This window comes from Pygocentrus nattereri, chromosome 5, assembly GCF_015220715.1.
Source record: "Pygocentrus nattereri isolate fPygNat1 chromosome 5, fPygNat1.pri, whole genome shotgun sequence".
NCBI lineage: Eukaryota > Metazoa > Chordata > Actinopteri > Characiformes > Serrasalmidae > Pygocentrus > Pygocentrus nattereri.
Genome location: NC_051215.1, coordinates 44,710,253 through 44,735,713, shown reverse-complemented (window position 1 = coordinate 44,735,713; position 25,461 = coordinate 44,710,253). Strand labels below are relative to the sequence as shown.

Here is a 25,461-nt window from a genome sequence, read left to right as displayed (position 1 = left end):
GAATAAATGACAATAGATCAAACTAGAATATATACAATATCGGACTGGGACTGGTATCAGACTTGGACCCTTCCAGACCATTCAAAACCACTCCCCAAACACTCTGGAAGCGTTTATATGATTTAGCGTCATTGCAATGTAACCGATCCATTTGTATAATGAATAACATCTCATTTAACCACCTCTTAAAACATGGTGCCACTGGAGATTTCTGTTTGCCTTTTTCTTGGTTTCATAGTACTGTGTGTTTTTTGCTTATCTGCCATGTGCTTTTGTTTTCTTTTGACATGGGCTTTTGTTGACTTGTTGGCTCCTCCCCTGTCCTGCCTTGTCTTCACGAGTTCTTTGTCTCCCTGCCCCATCCTCTCATTAGTCTCAGGTGTTTCTCGTTTTCTGTTAGTATTTATAATCCTGTGTTTTCTCAGTCCCTTCGTCTTGCATTATCTGTCTTTATATCCTGTTGCGTGGTTCCCCTAGTTGTTGGTATTGTTTCTTGTTTAGTTCTTGTTTGCTTTGTTTTACCTTGTTCTGGATTTATCTGTCCCATTCTCCTACACCCCGGTGTTTGTGAACTCTGTATTGTGTGTTAATAAAAGCAACTCGCACTTGCATCCCACCCCAATGCCTCATATGTTAAACCCATCCCCCTTCAATAGACTTCCTCCATACCAGTTCAAACTGTACTCTGTTTCCTGTAATTACAGCATCCAAGAAAACTACATTACACAACCCATTGCTACTTGTATGCTTAGTTTCAGGTATGAAATTGCAAAGGCAATCAGAACAGCTTCATTTATTATTTAAGCATATCTTTATTATTTAAGCATCTCTGACAGAAGACCCAGTGTGACCACTGTACTTAGGAAATCCATTTAGCTCAATAAAACAAATCTGCAGCACGCAAATGAACCAGTATTATATACTTCACACCTTGTTAAGCTTCATCTATTGCTGATTATTCAGGTCTTGCCTTGTTTGTTTTTAGTTGTTTAGCATTGGGTTTACTCAAAAAAGTGAATTTGTCCAAGTGAATTCCTGTTTTAAACTGAAATTGTTACTTTTTTATTGGTTTCTTAGTTACTCCCCAAATTTAATTACTGGAAATTTCAGCTCCATTATCACATAATGCCCCAATCCAGGTGGGCTGTGGGCTTCTACAGGGGCATAGCTAGAATGTTTAGAATTGGCAGCAGGTGAGACCCAGTGATTTTATTGGGGTGGCGCTGTCACGATTGGCCCCTCCCAGTCTTCCATGTGCTTTTGTTTACTTGTCTATGTGCTTTCTTTGCTTGATTCTTCCCTGTCCTACCCACTTGTTTTCAGTCTCTGCCCCTGATTGCAACCACCTGTGTTTTCCACCTGTGTCCTGTTATCCCTTGTTATCCCTGTTGTATTTAAGTCCTGTGTGTTTCCCTAGTCCCTTGCTGGTCTTTCTGTTGTATTCTCGCGTTGTTTGAGATGTTAGTATTGTGTGAAGTGTTTGGATTAGTCTTGGATTGTTTGTTTATTCTGAGTTGTTTATCATGTCTGTACGCCAATCTCTCCATGTTGGCTACCTGACCCTGGACCATCTTGAACCTGATTCTGGATAAATAAATCTCACTTATCTCCGCATATGTGTCCGCCTCATCATCGCTCCCCCACGTCACTGACGCACTGCTAGAAAAAAAATCTAAATAAAACAATGTTACTGTATTCAATTGACATAAAAAACTGTTGTATTATTTATTCTCTGCACATCTAACTAAATCTTTCCATCATTTTAACATCAACAAAATACTGCCAATACAAGTATTCACAAAACTGAATACTTCTGATGTAACACATTTTAGTCAGTCATGAGGAAACAGTGTATTTCAATCAAATACACTGAATGCATCACTTTTGTTCAGTGCACAATATTAACTCTAATGAAACATTTCATACAGACAGCCCATTCATTAAAAAGCCCTTTCTACAGGCTATAGAGTCTAATGATTAGACAGCTAGTCAGACAGTACTGTATAAGAAAAGCTATGCATGTGCTCAACTGTAAAAAGTGATTAGTTAGCATTATAAGTGATTAGAGCTGATTTTTTTATAGCTGACTCATCTTATCATCACACAGCCTACTTCATAATGCAATGCACAGAGCAGCACTGTTGAAGGGACCTAGCACACATTTCCTCAGCTGTTAGCTCCAGAAATCAATCACAGCAAGATACTGCTGCTGTCAGAACAAAACCTCATATCTCCAAAATTATAACTTTACAGGAGAAGAAAAAAACTTGCCTTACTTTTAATGTAAGTCAATGGAACCATTTCTAATGTAAGTCAATAGAACCATTTCTAATGTAAGTCAATGGAACCATTTCTAATGTAAGTCAATGGAACCGTTTCTAATGTAAGTCAATTGAACCATTACTAATGTAAGTCAATGGAACCATTTCTAATGTAAGTCAATAGAACCATTTCTAATGTAAGTCAATGGAACCATTTCTAATGTAAGTCAATGGAACCATTTCTAATGTAAGTCAATAGAACCATTTCTAATGTAAGTCAATAGAACCATTACTAATGTAAGTCAATGGAACCATTTCTAATGTAAGTCAATGGAACCATTTCTAATGTAAGTCAATAGAACCATTTCTAATGTAAGTCAATGGAACCATTTCTAATGTAAGTCAATGGAACCATTTCTAATGGTAATCAATGGAACCATTTCTAATGTAAGTCAATGGAGTCATTTCTTTTACTCCATATGTCATGAAATTGTACAGGGCAACAGGCATTTTCAAATTATGCCAAAAACTGAAAAATGCAGTGGAGACAGGAGATTTTGTTCTGACAACAGTGAAATGCAAACTTTTAAATATAACATCGTCACACTCTTATGACTGATTGCTAACTACCCTGTTGGCTAATTTTTACAAAGACTTATTGATGCTCTGTTGATGATGGCTGACTGAAATTTGTTGACTGTCTCACTTTTCCTCTTGTAAGTGTGGAACTGGACACCCCGGCCACCCCTTAGCTACACCTCTAGGCTTCCACCTCTCAGTCTCCTGACTGTGGAGAACAAGTACACCTTAAACAAGTACAAGTACACCTTGTATTATATCTTGTATTTCCAAAATTTTACTTAAATGCAGGACTAAAATGTGAGTTAGGAGAATTTTGGACTAAACTGAGCTGGAAAAAGAGAGGTAAGTAAATGTTTGACTTCAAATTTCAAATATTCATTTTTTTTAGAGTAATGTCTTGTTTGCTTTATAGGTAGCGCTTGTGCTTCTCTATTGCCTTTTCTGGTTCTGTATCGGTATAAATGCCTGTTAAGCTTGTTTCAGTGTTTCTGTATTTCTATAAAGCTCCTAACTCGTATATACATCCTGCCACAACACCTCCATTTGTAAGCAGCACTAATAACTGAATAATAAATCAAGACTTTGAAGTGTTAAGACTAGAAGACATAACAGGAATCTTAAAAGAGTAAACATGTGCTGTTCTAAGCTACTTAAGATTTGCCTAAACCTATTCATTCATTGTTACAGTAGGCAACCATTTCCTTGTTTTATTTTTATTCTTTCAACTCATGACTAAACAGTGTCCTGAAGTGTTTGTTTGTCCTCACTGCTGAGACAGTGTTTTGATGCTGGACTGGACTGCAGTCAGTCTCTGAGGACCACCCACAACAGCCGCTGTCCCTGGTGCTGACATGCAGCGAGATGTTTGTGTGTGTGTGAAGGGGAACAGTGTAGTGATGAGGATCACTGCTGAGTGCTTGAAGGTTGTGTTTCAGCTCCGCTGTTGTCTGCAGGGTAATTGTCGACTGATGAGCTTTGGGCAGCTTTAGGATTTACAGAGTATTATGAGCAGAGAGAGAGAGAGAGAGAGAGAGAGAGAGCCTGCCTTCAAATGCGAGAGCAGGTGGGGGAGGGAGTGGAAAAGAGAGAGAAAGAGGAGTGCGAGAGGAGAGAGAGTGTGTGGAGGAGAAGCGGTGAATGGGAATGACGTGAAATGGCAGGAATAAGGAGAGAGCAAGGGAGAGAGAGAGAGAGAGTGGAGGAATGCGCACACATGCATCAGTGCACGAGATCAGTGTGGCTGTGCTGACTCAAGAGCATCTAGAGGCTGGAGTCTGCTGTCCTGCCTGAGGGAGGGCTGCCTCTCTTCTTATACACCACAAGCAGCTGCAGAGCGAGTGTGAGTGAGAGCGTGTGAGAGAGAGAGAGAGAGAGAGAGAGAGAGAGAGAGACGGACAGACAGACACGGGGAGACACTGAGGAACACTCAGTCTACCAGCAGCCATGGCAGATACGGGTAAGTCCCTAACATGCTTTATCAGTTCTCTGCTGTAAAACTGAGCTAGTGTGCTGTAGCCCCACATCTGTCTCAGTACATGGATGTGATGCTCTGTGTTGTTTGGGTCCATGTTACAAACACAGTAGCTGAGAATAGCCGCAGCTCAGAGGCTGCCACCCCAGACTGTTGGTTTTTTTTCTTCAGCCTCATCTTGAAAAAGGTCACATTCGAGTTGTGATAGCTGCCCAGGTGGGCGTGGTGGTGGAGGGGTCTATGTGGGGAGTTTAGCTCCAGCCCGAGAGTGTTTAAAGTGGGGCATGCTGAGAGCCAGCCTGCCCTGGCTAATGACATCCTCAGGGGGCTCTGTCACTCACTTTTATTCACTAAGTTCATTCGAGAGAGGAGAAAAGGCTGAGATCTGTGAAACGAGGGAAAATGTCAGTGTGTAGGTGTTCATGTAGGAGGCTTGAAGCATTAAGAGCCTGCTGTGGTATTGAAGTTGTATCCTAATAGCCCCCCTGCTCTGCATTTCTATTTTGATTCTTCTTACCAGGGATTATCAGGGTGATTACACACACACACTCTCTCTCTCTCTCTCTCTCTCTCTCTCTCTCTCTCTCTCTCAGCCTCTCTTTCTTTATCTGTCTCTCTCTCAAGCAAACAAGGCTTTAAAATGTTGTGTATTTGATAACTATATAAATATATATATACATGTATATCGATCTAGTTACCATGGAAGTTTCGGCTATGACAGCAATGATCAAAGATATGCATTCAGAAACTGAACCACTTCCTCTCTTTCTATCTGCCTGATTTCCATCTCCTTTCACTCTCACGCCCCAGAGACAGAAACATGAGTTGTGTGATATCTCAGTGATAAGTGAAAGACAGAGAATTTCAGATGCATTGCTGCACTGTGTATTGAGAGGAACAGAGCAATTTCTGTTTGACGTGCCCTTTAAAATATTTGCTTGAATGTAGTTCATTCACAGTCCACACACACATAGAAGAACAGGCATTCTCGTGATTGCATGATATCTTGCCTGACAAAAGACAAAGGTGCCAAATGGAACCAAATTTTTTAGAGTGATGTGACAGAGGAACCCCTTTTGAATCCCCAAGGACCCATTTCAGAGATTGGTTCTATAAAGACCAAAGACGGTTCTGTAATGAAGTACCTTTCTAAAGTATACATTTTTAGTTAATTGACCAGGCAGCCTGGTTCCTTACTTTTTAAGCTAAGCCCTTAAAATCCCAGGCCTGTTACATACTAAGGCTTATTATTCAGTAACTACAGTGACTAAAATGCAAATTGGTTGAGCTATTCTTAAAATGCATTGGTGTGTCATAAACCTTGGGCCTGCTGATTTTAAAGTTTATTAGTTTTTAAGGTTAAGATAAAACAACTCATTTTTATGTTGTACTGACCATTTTTTTCTATAACTGCATGTCCAAACCAAAAACTTTAGAAACCTTTATTTTCATGCATGAAGGTAAAAGTGATCTGTACTGGGTGGATAACTCTTGATTTTGAACACGTTGCCTATGTTGTTTTCAGACTTTCTGGCTGAAGCTTTGAAGGCTATAAGTGTGAGCACAGAGCTGATAGAGGAGGAACTGAAGCCTCATATGGACACCCTGCTGAACCTCCTACTGGAGAAGAGTGAGTCTCTGCATCCCTATCAATATCATATCCATATCTGGGCTTGACCAGTTAGAAAATTCTTTCACTGAAAAAATTGATCCTGATTTTGTAGCCTAAGGGAACATTCTGATAATTATCATGCAGTAACAATAATATCAGCTGATATTATGCTATAAGATCACAAATGAATGACTCCAATAGTTTTAGCTAAAGATACTCCACTGACTGGCATGACTGTCAGATGTCATACATGATTCTGTCAGTTCTCAACTGTCAAATTTCTCAAATAAACACCAGAAACTCAGGAATAGTTTGGATATAAATCCAAAATAAGCCCCACATCTATATACAAAATCTTATTAAAATCTAAATCTATATCTATATACCTAACCATAACCATAACCACATCCATATCCATATCTATAACCATAACCATAACCATAACCATATTCACATCCACAACCATAATAATATCCATATCAATACCCATAACCCTATCCATCCATCTGTGCATGCATTGATCCTTCTACTCAGTGTGACATGGAGAAGATCAGTGGCTATAAAATACATGGTCATATGATCATATTGTGTGTGTTGTGTGTTACAAACAAGTTGTAAATACTTACACACATGACACTTTAATCCTGTCATGAACTAATGAAGCTGTGTGTGTGTGTGTGTGTGTGTGTGTGTGTGTGTGTGTGTGTGTGTGTGTGTGTGTTTGAGTAAATTAAATACGCTGAAGTGAGCAGCAAGGAGCTGTCTTGACTCTTCTCCAGCAGACCTGGGATACACAGGGTATAGTAGATGGGTAATCTGCCTATATGTCTGTCACAGAGAGGGGGGGTGGGGGTGGGGGTGGGGGCGTGAGAGAAGGCGAGAGAAAACGAGAGCAAGATAGAGAGAAGCAGGGAGAATGAGAATGACAGAGAAAAAGATATTCAGAGAGAAAAAGTGGAGAGAAGCAGAGAGACAGAGGCAGAGAGAGAGAGAGAGAGAGAGAGAGAGAGAGGGGCGAGAGACAGTGAGTGGAGAAGGGGTTAAACTCACCTGTAAACTTTTTTTCTCACCTCCTCTCCTTGTGTTCTCCTCTAGCACAAATTAATTTGTAGCAGATGTTACCGGCTGTCACATTCTTAGTGATTTTAGATGGCAAACGCATCTAAAAATGGAAGGAAACAGGCTCCCTCGGAAGAGCCCAACGCAGATGTTGCCATGGCAGCACGGCCCTGCTCTGACAGCTTGACCTGCCTCCGCGGCTGTTTGGAGTTTCTCTCACGCTGTAATGAGAGATCCCCCTCAGCTCGGGCTGGAGAAGATTTGAGTAGATCCCACTGAGAGCCCACTGCCACAGTGAGGAGCGTGTGCAGCAGAGAGTAGAGAAGAGTGCAGCAGATGAAAGGGCCGCTGTAAGATGAAAGCAGAGGGAAGTTAGAAAGAAGTTGCCTATTGATTTAATTTGGCAGCAGCAGACACACTGAGCACCTAAGCCTACTTATAAAGCCTGTAGCTTTTCCTCCGTCTCCAGCCTTCAGCATGCTGACGTCTGCTCACGAGAGCCTTCCAGAGTCTCTGTTCATCATCACATGATAGATAATCACTGTGACAGTATCAGCCTTTCAGGCATACATGCATATACTCAACTTTACAGTCATTCTACTTATGTACACAACCAGTCAAAAGTTTGGACACCTAACTGAATGTGCATTTTTTATTATCTTAAAGACAATTTGATCAAAAGGCTTTTGCTTACATGCAAATGAAATTTATTTCAGAGACAAATGTACAGGGCTGTGTAGAAGACCATGTTATTTATATAGTTCATTTTTCAGCATCAGAGAAAAAAAGCCGAAAGATTTATATTTAACAGAAAATTACACAGACATTTCTTACAGTTGAAGGATGGACAGAAACACAGACTTTCTTCTCTCTCTCAAAGATAAAAGAACTGTTTATTTGATGGTGACAGTTTTGGCTGTCTACCAAGCCTTGTACTGTTGTTTTACATTTAGATGCACCATGAGAATCTCAAATTAAATTATCTTATTTTATGAGATATTATAAAATTATTTATTATATTTCTAGAGATTTAACCTTGCGTAGTTTTCATGTTTTGGGTACTCAGTGGTTGGCTAGACCCACCCTATTGTTTATTTTTTAAATTAATACAGTCATAACAATTAATATAAATATATATATATAAAATAAAATACCAGATGTTGAAAACATCACAAGTGGCCAGTGTACGGGTCTCCTTTAGCAGCTGTAGCCAGTCAGCAGCCTGACCATGTTGTCCTCCCTCATGCACACTCACACACACACACACACACACACACACACACACACACACACACACACACACACACACACACACACACACACACACACATTAAGAGCAGGCCATGTAGGAGGAGAACAGAACCTCCACACTTTTATTCTCTGTGGGTTCAGTGTGAACAGTGTGAAGTCCCTGAAAATGTGTTACTTTATATGTTCTTCACAGAAAATGAGCAAAGCGAAAGGAACCAGATGTTGAAATAATAATGAATCACGTTTTTTTTCTTTTGGTAAACATTAAAAAAGGGGTCCCACAGACTCGAACACCACACAATGGTATAGTAAATATTGGCTTGCTAAGAGGCCATTTTTGCAGTCTGTGTTTGGAGAGTTGCATTTAGGAATGAACACTTTGAATTTTCCTTTATTCGTCATTCCCACAGGAATAAAAAGAATTCTGTGTTTCAGTTTCCATTTGACAACATGTCGATATATTTCATTCAAAATGTTGTGGGATGTACGCCACACAGACATGTTTTTCATCTACACAGCGCCCTTATGGTCAAATGTTCTGCTCTCCTCTCAGAAAAGGGCACTGCAGAGCAGATAGCCTCCAGCGGAGTCCTGCCCACCCTGGCCCAGACTCTGAGGAATAAAGGCTTGCTCACATCACAGGTGGCTCTGCTGGTGGCTGAGATGGCCAGAGAAGGTAACTTGAACATAAAGCCAGGTTATTTGAAGATAAGTGTAATAATTGCGCTAGTCCTGTGCAGCTACACAAGCAGGAAGCTACAAATCTGTAATAAATGTATAAAAATACAACATACCATGTTCAGAATGAATGGAGTTGTGGACGGTTCCAAAACAACTGAGAAAGAAAGAACTATAACATCAGGAATGAAGTCATAATATGACTAATACACAGGATGCTATTTACAGTCATATACAAAAGTTTGAAAAATCCCAGTCAAACTGCACGCATTATTTATTTGAAGTGAAAGTTAACATACATCCTCTACTAGTAAACATGGGTAAAATGGCACTTTACTGTAATTGGTGCACAATTTTTATTCATCTGCTTTATTTATTTATTTACAATCGATTTAAAATTGACGCGTTGTGAATCAAAATGGCTCTGAAAGAAAACTTTCATCAACATTATGCGTATAAACTCAGAAGACATATAGGTTCACTGATCCTTTTGAATAGTAAACAAAATGGCTATATTTGTGTTGTTGACATTGTGATCTCTGGTTCCTATCACCACCACTGCAAAAAAATCTGTACGTTTTTCCAACAATTTTACCTAAAACCACTCTGCATTACTCTGTTTAAATGCTGTCTACTGAATTATGCAGAAATGTTTAAAAGAATCTGTGGAATTTACCTGTAAAATGTGCACAAGTGTCTTCTCTGTAGAGGATGTTTAACATATTTTCACATCGATAATCAATAAAACATGTAACATGTATTTTCATGTCACAGTGAAAGAAAAAACTGTATAGACCAGCTTGGCTGGTTACTTGGCTGGGATGCTGGTGACCAGCTAAACCAGCACCAGACCAGCACAAACCAGCCCAGACCAGGTCTGTGCTGTTTTTTTTTCAGCAGGGAAGTGATTTAAAGAATAAATACTTCTTGTTGTAAAAGTGTTTTTGGCAAAAACAAAAAACAATAAACAAATAAATAATTAAAATAAATAAATAACAAAAACAATAAAGAAAAAAAAAACTTTCCCTCTTATGTCAGATGTAGTTGATAGTAGTCTATTTTTACAGATAAGAGTCACTCAGTATCAACAACCACACAAGTCTATTTGACATTACCTATCAACTCATAACAGTTTGAAGCAAGAATGTGATGACGTGTGCAATCATGAGTAATGCCAATTGGTACACCTACACTTCTATTACTGGTTCACAACATTAGCCTTTATCGCTCTTTATCAGTGCAAAGCTAAAGAAACTAACATTGGAGAAACATGTTTTGGCTAATTGACTACAAATGGAGTAAGGGGTGAACTATGCATTTACCTCATTGTTCCTTTAGGTGGTCATATGTACTTACTCTAAAATGGTTGGATTTGTTCTGCACGCATGTATTAAGCTAATGCTGATATGTTTCCATCCTGAAGCTGCTGTGAGGGAGAGGTGCATTGAGGCTGGGCTGGTGACCGCTCTGGTTCCTCTGCTGAACAGCTCTGACCAAGACCTGCTGCTGCACACCGGCCGGGCCATCGGCCGCATCTGCTTCGACAACAGTGAGCATGTTTGTTCCTGAGCTAATGGGCTTTTGTTTGAAAGAGGACAGAGAGATGCATTCACAGCAGGAAAACAATCATTTTACATTGCAAATACTGTTCATTCCCTCCTGTCTTGCTTCTCATTTACTGCCTCTCATTCTCTCTCCACCTTTTGCTCTTTCCTCTCATTTCTCCCTTCCCACACAAGAATATTTTTAATATTTGCGCTTTCTTGCTTTTTCACTTTAAATCCTCTACACTCTCTCACTCTCTCTCTCTCTTTTTCTTTCCCTCTCTCAGCTGTTCAGCAGACTCAGCTGGTGAAGAGCGGTGTCATCCCCAGGCTGGTGGCCATCATGCACCAGTACCCAGAGAATGACCCACTGGTCAACGTCTGCCTGCTGGCCCTGTGTAACCTCGCTGATATGGGTGAGAGAGAGAGGGAGGAACAATGCACTTTAAAGCCGTCTTAAGGCATTACAGTGTGTAAAAAAACAGCCACACTTGAAGACAGACTTTTTCTGCACATGGTTAACCTGATCTTGCATCCTCATTCTGTCATCCTGGCCGGTGCATAAACACATTAAAAACATACAAAATTTGTCTTCAGATGCCGCAAAAGACGCACTAGCAGAGGTGGGCGTGGCGGAGGTCCTGACAGCCCAGCTAAAGAGGGCCCCGGATGCAGAGCGCCGCCACCTTATTCTGGAGGTGCTGGGCTCACTGGGAGAGAGTGGTGAGCAAGACAGTCACATCACAGCTACTGTTCCAAACTCAATTTCACCTTTTATACACAGCTTTGGGTGTAGCTAATTTATCAGTCACTAAAAGTTTAAATTAAAATGGACCACGCCAGATTTTAGTTTTGGTTCAAAATTGAAGCAAATTCACACACTTTCCTCCTTGGCCCAAATGTAGTTGATTAGCCCAAATGGGGCTGGTGCCCAAAGCGAGCTTCTTTAGTTTTACCCTGGAGTTATGAGGCTAAGGTAGCTAACAAGTAATGAAGGCCCAGCTAGCATCATGCATACTGCAAACTAAATCATCACATACTTGCTTTAAAGTGCATTGAGTTGTGATCTCAAATAGACAAGCTTATATGACTTACTGTTATCTAAAACAAAATAAACAAACTACAGACAAAATTAGGAATTCAACAGCTGCTAATTCTGTTTTCTAGCACTTTTCCCCACTTTGATAGATAACAGTATGTCATACAGTGTCAGAAACCGCATAAACAAGTCTAACAACTCAACACGGCTTGACAGAAGCATGAAAATCTAGACATGGACGTGATCCAGACACGCTCGCATGATGCTAACTGGGTGGTCTAAGCTTCCATTGCTAGATACATTAGCTTCATTTCTCCATAGCAAAATTAAGGACGAACGTTTTACAACAAATGTCTTGGCTGGTCGAATATATGTTCAAGTATATTTGGGGAAAGAGAAAAATGAGTGAAATAGATCAGCACTTTTTAGTGCTTTCCTTGCTCCCGATATACCTGATCCAACCAGCTCATTACTGAGCCAAAAGTGGAAAAGCACTGAAATGTGCAGGGCAGTGGGTTTCCAGGCACAGTGGTGAGAAACACCAAATTAGATTTTCTTTTTCTAGCTATCACTTTCAGCTTATAGAGGGAAAAATGATTACTAGAGATGAATCAGATATTCTATCTGTGTTACAGTAGAAGAAATCTGAAAAATTGCCAAGATGTACCAAACTGTGCAAAAAAGACCCCCTTTATTTAATTTCCAGTCTAACAGACAATTACGCAGAAGCACCCATTAAATGTATTTACTGTGTCCACCCTTTGCCTATATTACAGCTCCTGTTCTTTTCAGGAGATTTGCTGTTTTTCATAGAAACCTGTGGGAATATTTTTCCACATCTACAAAGTTCAGTCTCAGAAGCTGGTGGCATTAATACTTTGCACAGTCCAAGTAATCCCAAAAACATCCAGTGATGTTGAGGTCTCTGGGGTGTCCAGTACCAGAAGCTTCTTTGTTTAATTTGCATTATTTATTTCTTAGTAGCGCCTTCTTGACAGCTTCCTTAGTTGTCCCAGTGGGTGGATAGAAACACCTGTGGATTTTTTCAGATGTGAATCAAAAGCAGGGTTGGATTTTCTTCCGCCTTTAAAAAATGAAAGCTTTAAATGCTGTTTGTCTGATGGTGACAAATTATTCTTTGGCTTTCTCCTTCCTGATGCAAGTGGATTATCTTATCTGTAATATCCCCTCCTGAAAAATGAATAACCTGTATTTAATGGCCACTTAGACTGGAAATGAAACAAATGAAGGGTGGTCTCTAACTTTTGCACAGCCCTTTTTACTGTTTGTACGAGAAGAATGTTTGTGTGTATATATGTCTGTTCCTCAGATGCCCTGAAGCTCCAGTTTGTAGAGGCGGGTGTGCCTGAAGCTCTCTCTGAGATGATTCGCAAATTGCAGGGTGACTCTGACCCACATGACCTCTGCAGTATAAAAATAGCTTCCAACCTCATAGTGACGCTGCTGCTGGGGGGTAAGCTCTGTTGTCATTACACCCCCCACATTTCTGTTATAGTAGTACTTAGTACAGTACTAAATACTGGAGCTTACGTAAACATGCTGTGTTTTCCCAGAGCTTTGTTAGCAAATGAACCTGGTAAACATAACATATATATTGTTGTGTGCAGTCTCACCGTGTTAGTAATGCCATCAATATCCATATCCTTGGTTTATAGCTTGGACTTTATGGATTTTATACATTATTTTATATTCAGTGTAATGAGTGTAAACTTTAAATCACATCATATCACAAATATAATATAATCTGCAGCTATAATAATGAAATAAATGTAAGCCATATTCATTTATGCTGCACTTTATCTAGCTGACTGACTGTGTTGCAGACGAGTCAATGCAGAAGTGTTTTGGAGAGGGGACAGGGAGCGTATATCAGGATGTTCTGTCCTGGCTGCAGTCTTCTAACACCCAGCTTCAGCTGTCTGGAGCACTGGCCATTGCCAACTTTGCCAGGAATGGTGAGAGAACGACATACTTCAGCTGACACAGTTACGCTGACAAGATGCCATTCTGTCTCCAAGAAGATCAGCATGTTGTTCTTGGATCTCTGCTGTTTCACTCTTTCAGACAGTAACTGTGTGAAGATGATGGAACTAGGGGTGGTTCCTCACATCCTGGATTTGCTGGAGCATCATGTAGATGAGGGTGATGTGTCGGTGCAGCATGCAGGCCTCAGCGCTCTCAGAAATCTCGCCATTCCAGGTATCATAAGTCATTACGTCAGCACACTACTGACCTCACCACAGGCTTGTTAATGCATGGGCTTATCTGGGCTCAAGTCTAGGTAATTCAGTGCCTCTGATTGACCGTTTTTTTAAGATGAATTTATTTAGGACCTCCTCCTTAGTTTACATATCATTTATATGTGTTTTTTACATGTAATTTGTATCTGTGATCTGGTTGGCCAGATTTATTCAAATGCTGATTGGTGGCTGTATCTGATGCATCTAACTTGACAGTTCAAACCAGGTGCTTATAAGCAAAATGTAAACAGAAAAAAAGACTGACTGCTGTCTTCCTCCTTCCTCCTAGGCAGCTAATGCAGATTGAGAGTGATGTTTTAGGAGGGAACTCAGTTGTATAGAAGGAGAGTTCTGTTCGTCAATAAAATGAGCCAATCAGCTTGCTGATTAAGCTGCAAGCGGCAAAAGCTCCCCCTTGTTGTGGAGATATGCGCTTCAAGGCATGTGAGTGGAGCGGCAGACATTTCCGCTTCCTGCTCAAAGCATTTCTATAACCACTCCACTCCAGCTCTGCTCTGAGTTTTCTTTTCCAGCTCAAATGGCAGAGAAACTCCACTCCATGTCTGCCCCATAGATCCATTCTTATGACATTTATTTTAGGAGTTGAATGTATGTACAAGATGCTATTTCACTTTATTTCATGGAATATATAATTGTTTGGCCTTTATTGAATGAAAAACTGGCTAAGCATTCTGTGCTATGCAGGCTTTTTTGGAAGGTTTGGGCTTAAAGTGATGGACCGATTTAGAAATCCGCTGTGGCTAAATAAACACATGCTTTTAACACCATCAGCAAAATGGATGACACAAGACTGACTCTGTATAATGTCTCTAGAACTTTGTTGAGATCAGTGAGAATTTCCAGTTATTTCCAATTTATGGTAGGTCTGCTGAACTGCTCCGCAGCACAGACACTCTGTATGACTGGCCATGAGTGCAACTGTCACCTCACTCGCATACAGAGTGAGTCAATGTGGAAAAACAGACAGTCTGGCTCACAGGGTGGAGGGATACTGGAGTGATATCAGGGCAAGAGAGAATACTGATGCTCTGACGTCCTGAAAAGTTGCGTGTTAGCAAAAATCACATCACTCCATGCTGCTCACGTACTCTGATGCATGTGTGCTGTAGCCAGAGTAAGCTTTTGGCTTACTAAGCCAAATGCTACAAACTACTAATACTGTTTGTGTCCAGTTTCTCCAGTGATTTCAAATATGTTTCCAAAACTTTAGTGTGGCTCTCAGTTTAGGGTTTAAGGGACTTTGCCTGTTCAAAGCAATAGGAAATTGTGTGATTGGAAATAACTCCCCTGGGGTGTTGACAAGATGACCGTCTAGTGGACAGATGTAGACAGACTTTCCAATAAGGACTTTGCTTCTAATAGAAGCCAGTAGGCAGTTGCTGAATTCTGTGAATAAATATTTGAAATACATTGCCATGGAATGCAAATTCCTAATTGCAACCATTACACTATAATACACCTTAATACAGGTCTTAGGTTGAAATGATGTCTTACAAAAGCTGTTCTTATGTTAAGTTTTATCCAAATATTTGAACAAAGGAGCTACATAGTAAAAAGCAGTTCTATTTACTTTGGATTTCCATGAGGTTTTTTTGTATTCATGAGTCATGAGGCAGAGCCTTTGACTACTCCGCCTACACCACTAAACTCGCAATGACCTATTAAATATTCTTCCCTCTGGAAACTTAGGCCCATCTTTGACATTTGGCACACATGTTTACTGATAGATTTCAGCTTATTGGCTTCTATTAAAATTTGTTTCTGAGGTTTTCATTTCCACAGCACATCAAAGTTACTTTCTGTGGTAATTGACTGGTCACTACAGATGGGGCACATAGAGGTTAGATTGCTGAAAGAATATTCCTTTAACACTACAGTACTGCCATTCCAAGTGCAGGATGCATGCAAAGCATGCAGAACTGAAATACACTGCACTGTGCCACTCATAATTTCAGCTCTGCTTAGGGATCATTCTGTTCAAACAAGTTCATTTAGAACAATAAATGCCAATGAACTTTCCCTTTGGTCTTATATGAACATATTACAGGTAGCGTTTGCTGGTTGCATTAACAGAAACCTTAAGATTATCAGCACAATGTGAACCTGATCTCTTCGTAATCTAATCAACCTAATAGTACTCAAGCTGAGCTCTGGCTAGAGGCTCACAGATGTGTTTGTGTTCCTGTTGTTCCAGCATCAAATAAAGTGCGCATGCTGGAGGATGGGGTGAGTGAGAGGATCAGGACACTGCTGCGCTCCGACATGCCCCCTGTCCAGTTCAAACTACTAGGGACCCTGCGCATGATGGTGGATGGACAAGGTCAGCAAAAAAAAAGAGAATGCAATACCCAACTACTTTCAAAGGAGGCCTAATATAAGTGGAAATTCAGGTTTTATACAACTACCTTACAACTACTTACATATTACTCTAAGTAACTGGTTCTCTTTCCCACTCTCAGTACTTTTGGACCACACTGTAAATGTGTTAGGAGACTCACAGTGTTGGCAGAAATGGTTGTTTTTTGCTAATTTAAGCTTTCCAAATACTGTTATTTCTGGGGTAGCCCTAGACTAAAATGAAAACTGAACTTCATAAGGTTTGATATTAAGGAAACATGTTTATCAGAACAAGCTGTCATAAATATAGAGAGTATATATGTCAAGTTAGCCTGAATCTGACCTTTCATTTTCCTAGAGATGAGGCTTGAGTTAAAAGGCTCCTTCACCATTGTGTTCCTTCCTCTTCCTATATTATTACCTTCACAAGCTTATAGCAGCTACCCAGCATTACTCAGCACTATACAATAGAAGATGTCCTGCACTAACAGCCTCTCTGACTTGTAAATTACTGGTTTCACTCAGCTGACGATGGCACTTGGTAGCGGGTGAAAAAAATCTTGTCTTAAATACATTGATCACTGTTAATGCTGGTGGGTGTGTCTTCTCTGCTTGTGTGTGTGTGTGTTAGAGGAGGCTGCAACAGTGTTGGGGAAGGATGAGGTGCTGTTGGCGCGGGTTACAGAGTGGTGTGAAGCGAAAGACCATGCTGGAGTCAGAGGAGAGGCCAATCGGCTTTTAGCAGCACTTATCAGACACAGTCGCTCCCCAGTGAGTTCCTCAAATAGACACGTACACACACTAATGAGAGAAAAAAATCATTTACCAGTTCAATTACCAGCTGCCTCCTGATGGCTTGGCAAATGCTCTGTATTAATTGGTAAGTCAGCAACCACCAATCTTGGTGTTATTTTTAGAAACTTCAGCCCCCTCCCACACAAACATATTGAAAAACGCTCCCTAATGGGGTTCTCAGAATCATATTACAGTCCCTTCTACCACAGCTGACTTCTGCAGTGTCTTTGAAGTGTGCTCTTCTCTCCTCCTGACAGGAAGTCATCCACTCTGTCATCAAGGCAGATGGGGTTCAACACCTCATCTCTATGGCAACCAGCGAACACGTCATTATGCAGAACGAAGCTTTGGTGGCTCTAGCCATCGCCTCTGCGATAGACATCGGTAGAATCACATTTATGATTTTAACATAAATATCAATAATTAGAAACCACTAATAGTGCTTTGGTAAGCTTTGATATCCTGATTTGTAGCTAAGTGTAGTTAAATATGATTGTTTGTTTCACACCTGGTGTTTAGCACTGGGGGTTTGAGGTGGACCAGTGGTGTTGTTTGACTTAAAATCTGAGAATATACGATCATGAAATGAATGAATTGTGTTGTCTTTAAGTAATTGGTTTACATAAAATGAACACAAATCAATGGAAGTACATTTCAATGAATGAAAACTGTTTTGAGCTAAAGATAATTTTAATTTTGTTACAATGAAACCCAAATAAATTGAAATGTTTCAATTTTGTTCCATTAATAATGGAATTGTGTATTGAGATAACAAATGTGTAGGGACAGTTGGTTTGGAATGATGCCCTGCTTAGGCACAAGGCAGCACTTTAACGCAATTCCCGAGAAGATGAGGCTCTGTAACTGAACTGACATCTCTCTGCATTAGACGGCATCCTGAGCATAGCTACCTGTCCTCTAAGCTTGTGCAGTAAAAGAAAACACACAATTATTATTGTATTTTTTTGTTGATTTTCATCCCAGGAAAATTTCAAAAATGAAAAACTTCTAAGCCTCATTTTAATGCCAATTCCTTTAGGAACGGCAAACCTTGCTGTCAACTGTTAATCTAAATGTGGGCTGTTTCTTTATTTTTTATATTCCTTTTCTTACCCCATACTAATTCTCTCCCTATGTTTTTCTTACCCAGAGGCAGTGCAGGAGCCGTTCTGGAATGCTGATCTGTTACCCACCCTGCAGAAGATGCTGGATGACCCTGTCGGGGCAGTGGAGGTCAAATTTAGCACATTGGGCCTCATCTGCAGCCTGGCCAACTCCAGTCAGTAGCACTAAATTCATCTTCCACCATCAAAAATGGCTTTTTAACGCCATGGTGAAGCAGATATGTCTGAGCAAGTTTCAGAAATTCAGAGATATTTGCAAGTAGGCTGGTTGCTAAAGGCTACTTAGCTCAATATCATTCGCAGGTGAAAAGCTGCTGAAAAAGCGAAGGTTCATTAGATGTTTTTCTTTCTGAACTCACGCGAAGTTCACATACACCTACGTGTGCTGCATGCACACTGCAGGTATTGTGTTACAAAATATTACAGTATAAATGCCTACCTGTTTATAAAATACTTCTTCCAGCATCGTTTCACAATTTATCACGGTTTGCAGCCCTGAACTGGAGCAGTAAGGCAGGCATTTATCCAACATCGCTTGACATTTGATGCACCATTTGTTCAGAAAGCCTGTTTCAAAAATAGATCTAATAAAGGAACAGTTTAGACCTGCTTTTATAGAGCTTTTCCAACAAGTTTATGGCAGTGAGAGCCTTCTGCAGATTTCATCTTTAGTGCTCTTGTAAGGAAAGTCAGATTTGTAATATGAACTATTAATGCTAAAGCAATCTAATGGGATAGATAGATAGATAGATAGATAGATAGATAGATAGATAGATAGATAGATAGATAGATAGATAGATAGATAGATAGATAGATAGATAGACAAATAGATAGATAGATAGATAGATAGATAGATAGATAGATAGAAAGACAGATAGACAGACAGACAAATAGATAGATAGATAGATAGATAGATAGATAGATAGATAGAGATAGATAGATAGATAGATAGATAGATAGATAGATAGATAGATAGATAGATAGATAGATAGATAGATAGATAGATAGATAGATAGACAAATATATACAAAAATAGACAGCCTCACTCCTCCAACAAGCTTTCAAATATCTAGCAATTAATTAATCAACTTTCTGTACAGATTACCTTCAAAACAAAATCATCTTCCAGAGTGTGACTTCCCATAAAAAACATGATTGGAAACATATTAAGACAACCATGTACCTCCACAACAATAACTTTACAGGACTTTAATGTAAGGTAATATAGAGAGGTTTTATTTCAAGTGTTTTTGGAGCAGTTCTATTGGTCTCTTCATCATAAAACTTTCACACAATGTAAAGGACAGCTGCTGGGTTGATTTTTTGGGCAGTGACAATATCTAAAATCTCATTCAAATCCTAAATCCAATTTAGCCTGTCTGGTGGGAACTACCTCTAATGATGTGTCTGATCATGCGATTTGTGTCTGTCTCTCTCTCAGGCATGCTGAAGGAGCAGATGGAGACACTGAACCTGAAGGACTCCCTGTCCAAACTCTCCAGTCACACCAGCACCAAGCTGGCCTCCCAGGCAGACACAGTGATGGCTGTGCTGTCAGAAACCAGCTAGAACAACTGTCCCAACTCTGATCGACGGGACTACTGACTCCAAGCACACTGCGCATTCCTTTCATACACTACTAACCAATCCAGTCCTCCGTTCTATCAGACCAAAGCAATCAGAACTATGTGCCCATAGCAGTGAGCTCAGCAGGAATAAGGTGATGTCATTTCAGGAGAGGAATTTGATTGGCCCATGAATAAAGCACCATTCCATGGCTCATTCCCTGTCAGCTGACCTGTGACCACTTTGAGGACAGATGCTAAAGGTGCATCTGCCTGAGGTTAGCGTAATCTGTGTAAGAGCAAGCTGTTGGCTCTCCATAAAATCCATGATTTCTTTATCTCCAGAAAACTGTCAAGAGGAAATTAATCATTTGCAAGATAACTGGTCTGCATTGCCATAATATACATACTCAGAAACATACCGTTCTGTTTTCAGTCATATGCGCTTTAGGTTTAGCAAAGCAGCTGTGTGGAATTATATGTGCTAAGTTTCCGGTACTGATATCTCTCCTAGTTTTTTGCTGGAGTGAGTAATCTTCTGTAAATATGTTAATCCTTCTCAGTCCTACACAACAAAATATATACTCCTCTATACTCCTCATTCAGCAAAGCACACGAACTCACAAGGGTTCCTGCATTTACATGCAATGTGGAATGTGATTGCAGTTCTTGCCTGAGAAAAGGAAATGCATCTCAAATTGCAATACTTATATCCTATAATTACTGTATGATATTTATATCATAGCTGGCCTTACTAGTGTCTGATCGAGTGGTTTTGTTGATGCAGATTCTTTGATCATGTTGATCATTTTACTAGCTGAACATGAGCACAACAAAATGCATAACTTCTTAGCAATAGCAAGACACATATCAAGAGCTAAGCTTAAGATTCTCTAGTTTAATATAAAAATATATTGTTAATAGCAATCACTGATGCGTAGCAAGTGGTGTGACTGTGCTATGGGTTTTATGCAAATCTCTGTATGTCTGTCTAAAACAAGACAACTCTGTCACTAATGCTTTCTCAAGTCTTGACAAGGAAAATCCTCCGGCATCTGATAAGATGAAGACATTTGCCATTGCTTTTAGCCGGGAATGCACTTTGCCCAGGTCATGTAAGTGCAGCCTGTGTGCAGGTCGAAGAGAAGCAGCTGGTGGAGCTGAGTTGAGAAGCATTATCTAATAAAACAGGATCAATATGAACTGCGATTGAGAGGAAGCACAATGACTGGCATGAGGACAGACTTTACCTGGTGCTGCTGACCTGCTGCATCTCTGCTTGTCTCAACAGCAATTCATTACAGCGACTTTATCGAGCACTTCACAGCTAGATAACTGTAATAGCACAATCTGTGTCTGTTCTTGATAATGATGTTGAATTGATTTTTAAATTGACTATTTCTGGTGTTGAAAAGTGTGTGGCTTACCAGAAGAGCCTGTTTCTGGCAATAAAAGTGGAACAGCTGAACAGAAGTGCTGCCTTTCTTTAAACAAATCCAAGGCATTTTCAATTTTCCCTTTTTTATTTTCATGTAGAGATGCATGGAAGCTACACTGTATGTCCCAATATTTCATTCATTTCTTCTAAAATCAAAGATATTAATAGGGAGTTTGTCCCCTTTACTGCAGTAACAGCTTCTGCTCTTCTAGCAAGGCTTTACACTAGATTTTGGAACATTGTTTTGAGGATTTGATTGCATTCAGCCTCAGTAGCATACGTGAGGTCAGCTACTGATGTTAGTTTTGGGTCATAAACACCATAAAATACCATAAAACTACCTTGTACCACAGGAAATCAGTGGTGCTCCATCACTCCAGAGAACTGGCCAGTGCAAGGGGGACTATACTGCTCTAGCCAATGCTAGGCAGCTCCAGAGTGTCCCATTCTGTTGGCAATGCTTTTCTATGGAGATTATACAAGCTATGTTTGTGCAACTGAACATGTGTGACAGCAAAGGGCACATGTTAAAGTAGACAAATGCATTAATCAGAAGGGGTGTCTGAATACTTTGGACATAAGTTTAACCCAGTATTAGATGGAATTTACTGTTATAATGTTCTTCATGTAACAGTAACTTTTCATAAAATCATGCAAGCCTGCTTGCATATTTGCAAATTTCTTTTATAACAAAAAGTCTTTGCCTTCATTAAAAACTATTTTTGTTCATTCTTTTAATAGTTTTGTCATATATCGTTTGGATCAAGGCGATATGATATATGTCATATGACTACAGAGGCCACATTTATTAACATGTCTGATTTGATCTTACCACTAGATGGAGACAGGAGTGCCTTATTTGCTTCCATTATTGCTAATGTGCAATAGTCCTACTTTTCAGTGAGGTTTAACACTGCAATCTACATTCAGCATACAGTGCAGTCGCACGTTAATGACTGCATCCAAAACCGCACACTATTACACAGATAGATATAGATAATATACTAATGAAAGCATCTGTTGGTGTACTATTCTGGCAGTACTATTAAGTATGGTAGTATGTGGTTTTGAATGCAGCTAATGATTGATATGCCTCTCAGCCAAGCAAAGATTAACTCCGACCAAACTCCTCTGGACAAAGCTGCAGTGAGAGAATGGTAATAAATTAAACTGGTAATAAATTAATCAGAATTCTTGAGTTAAAGACATGATTAAAGGGTGTTACTGAGGAATGAATAGTAATTCAAACACACACTGTCCTGATCATCTAGAGGAGGGTTTCACTGCTCAGTGGCACAACTATTATCTGTCAAAATGCTGGATCAAGAGTTAAACTAAACTTTATCAGTTACTGCACTCACTGATATGACAATAAATATAATATCTAAGGGATAATTAACATTACATAACTATATTAGGATCAGTTAAGTTCGGCTTTGGTTATCTTGATAAATAAGTCAGCCTAAACAGGTCCGTGCAGTGCTCACATTTCTGATTTAAAACATTCTGCGTGTTCACCATCAATAAAAGTTCAGGCCACAGTTCATTCGCAACCCAACTTAAGGCTGGCTCTCTTAGCTTTCCACTCACACACACGAGAAGAGCCGCAGCGGTTCGAGTCCCACTCCCACAAGAAGAGTCCTTAGCGAGATAACCCAGTGAATAAACATCAGAAAGCACATAACCTAAAACTAACATACAAAAGCATTTCTTAAACACACTACACTACCCTCCCCTTAGAAAAGTCCTTGCTCTCAAGGACCGCAGAGGGTTTGAACCAAACTGGGGGCCGTTCCAGTTGTTCTGTCCTACTCTGGTCCTGCCAGGAAGGTGAACACAAGCTCCATAGCATCCTCTCCATCATTGTGCCAGAGCAGAGAGACTTAAGTGGCGCACGCGACTGCTTTGCTGTGCACTGATCACTGTATTGTACAGCCCTAGGTCCTCCTCCTGGGCATAGTGGAGCTCCTCATAGTTCACAGCTAAAGCTGGTGCCACTGGGGTGACAACAGCAGCATCAGCACTCCTCTCGGCCGCCTTCCACTTTCTCTGTCATTCTCTGCGTCATTAACGCTGATGAAAGTGTTACTTGTGTCTGCCAACCATGACCCCTGGGGGCCTGCCCACCACGCTCAGCAACTCCATCATCAGGAGGAGCTAAAAAAAAAAAAAAAAGAAGCTGTGTCGCCCTTGACATGACAGTACACCCCACCTTAGGAGATCCCTCAACTAGCTTCACTGCATTTGTAAGGTTTAAAAGTGTGTGTTAAATTTTTTACCATTTTTCCAGAAGCGCATTTGTGAGGTCAGACACTAATGTTGGACGAGAAGGCCTGGCTCGCGGTCTTCGCTCTAATTCATCCCAAAGGTGTTGTACCGGGTTGAGGTCAGGACTCTGTGCAGGCCAGTCAATTTCCTCTACACCAAACCTGCTCATCTATGCCTTTATGGGCCTTGCTTTGTGCACTGGTCCGCAGTCATGTTGGAACAGGAAGGGGTCGCCCCCAAACTGTTCCCACAAAGTTGGGAGCATGAAATCTCTTGGTCTGCTGAAGCATTAAGAGTTTCTTTCACTGGAACTAAAGGGCCAAGTCCAACTCCTCAAAAAACAACCCCACACCATAAACCCCCCTCCACCAAACTTTACTCTTGGCACAATGCAGTCAGACAAGTACCGTTCTCCTAGCAACTGCCAAACCCAGACGGAGAAGCGTGACAGTAGTGGTGTTTTACACCACTGCATTCAATGCTTTGCATTGTGCTTGATGATGTAAGGCCTGGACGCAAGGAATGCATGGAAACACATTCCATGAAGCTCTCTATGCACTGTTCTTGAGCTAATCTGAAGGCCACATGAAATTTGGAGGTCTGTAGCGACTGACTCTGCAGAAAGTTGGTGACCTCTGCGCACTATGTGCCTCAGCATCCGCTAACCCTACTCTGTCATTTTACGTAGCCGACCACTTTGTGGCCAAGTTACTGTCGTTCCCAATCTCTTCCACTTCATTGTAATACCACTGACAGTTGAATGTGGAATATTTAGTGGTGAGGAAATTTCATGACTGGACTTGTTGCACAGGTGGCATCCCATCATGGTACCACTCTAGAATCAACTGATCTCCTGAGAGCGACCCATTCTTTGACTAATGTTTGTAGAAGCAGTCTGCAGGCCTAGGGGCTTGGTTTTATACGCCTGTGGCCATGGAAGTGATTGGAACACCTGAGTACAATGATTTGGATAGGTGAGTTAATACTTTTGGTAATATAGTATAGCACTCTCTAGGTCCATTTTGCACCTGTTGTTTCTCAAGAAGTCCAGGCACAGAATGTCTTGAACTTTAGTTAACCAGATTAAGTGCGTCATCTTCTTGCCCTTGACTGTTAGCGTCAGCTATTGGTGTTAGTTCACTGATCACTGTGTCGAGATGGACTGCCGTGTCTTCCGGTTCGAACCCTCCATGTACCATTTCTGACCAGGCCACTCTGACTGTCGACCCCATGTCCACCAGAGCAATGCATGGAACCCCTTTAATGTCACTGGAAATGTGGCAGAAGCCTGATATGGACACTTGCCCCACCACAGCCACTGTTTGTCCACTGTCTGTGCTGTTCTTTTTTGCTAGGACAGTATTCATCTGGGACATGTGGCATGTTAATGCTGGGGCCTGCAGTGTCCAGCTCCCTGTAATCCCCAGTGGACAAGCCATAGCCAGATGTCCCACCTGGCAGCACATCCAGCAATGGCAGCCCCATGGCACTAGCTGTGTTTACAGCCTGCCTTCAGATCAGTTCTGTCAGCTTCTCCATCCACGCTGGTTTTGGTGATTCATTTGACTCCTCCCCAGCTGTGAGTGTAGGTAACATCTGTGCACTGTGAAGCAGCTGACAACACCTTCTTTCTCCCCAGCACCTCCAGGGCCTCAGGCATGTTGCGTGGGCAGGCTACATTTTGCCATATAGACATATTCTCCATGCATGTTGTCTGATCCACTGAATTATGAGGCTCTTTATGAGCTGAAATATGACTGATGCGATACATACAAGCTAACACTGCTGAATACTGATCTGACATCATACGAACTGGTAACTTCACCAAAATACCCTAAAATAAACCACGTTTTGTTTAAATTGGCCTGAATAAAGAAACATTTTGAGGGGTCCTCTGTTCTGTGTGTTTCTAAAGTTTTCTTTGGGCTTCCGAGCATTTGATTCACAAGTATACAGATGTTGGTGGCCTGAGCTGAAAGTTTGACAGATACACCAACAGTAACTAAGGCATCAAATGATCTAATTGAACAGTTTGACGTACTTTGGCTCCGCACACTGGATTTCAAATCAAGTAATCATTGAGGTTAAAATTTAGAATGTCAGCTTTAGTTTGAGGGGTTTTAAGAGCATATTAGGTGACCTATATATGAATGGC

The 25,461-nt window shown here is 40.7% G+C and overlaps 1 protein-coding gene across 1 annotated transcript; it reads left to right on the top strand.

Moving 5' to 3' along the window:
* Positions 1 to 3,747: 3,747 nt before the first annotated feature.
* On the top strand, positions 3,748 to 19,604 carry si:dkey-191g9.5 (rap1 GTPase-GDP dissociation stimulator 1). The gene is made up of 14 exons (XM_017715810.2): positions 3,748 to 4,299; positions 5,840 to 5,944; positions 8,790 to 8,912; positions 10,338 to 10,463; positions 10,746 to 10,874; positions 11,056 to 11,181; positions 12,828 to 12,971; positions 13,342 to 13,473; positions 13,583 to 13,717; positions 15,974 to 16,099; positions 16,748 to 16,887; positions 17,169 to 17,295; positions 18,062 to 18,190; positions 19,477 to 19,604. The coding sequence occupies exons 1-14, from the start codon at positions 4,287 to 4,289 to the stop codon at positions 19,602 to 19,604; spliced, it is 1,683 nt and encodes a 560-aa protein (XP_017571299.1). The 5' UTR covers positions 3,748 to 4,286.
* Positions 19,605 to 25,461: the final 5,857 nt, after the last annotated feature.

What these genes read in the sequence shown, in the direction of transcription:
- si:dkey-191g9.5 (XM_017715810.2), top strand. An exon ending in GAACCTCCTACTGGAGAAGA is followed by an intron (nt 5,945 to 8,789) that starts GTGAGTCTCTGC and finishes CTCTCCTCTCAG; the next exon opens with AAAAGGGCACTGCAGAGCAG. An exon ending in CGCCTCTGCGATAGACATCG is followed by an intron (nt 17,296 to 18,061) that starts GTAGAATCACAT and finishes TTTCTTACCCAG; the next exon opens with AGGCAGTGCAGGAGCCGTTC.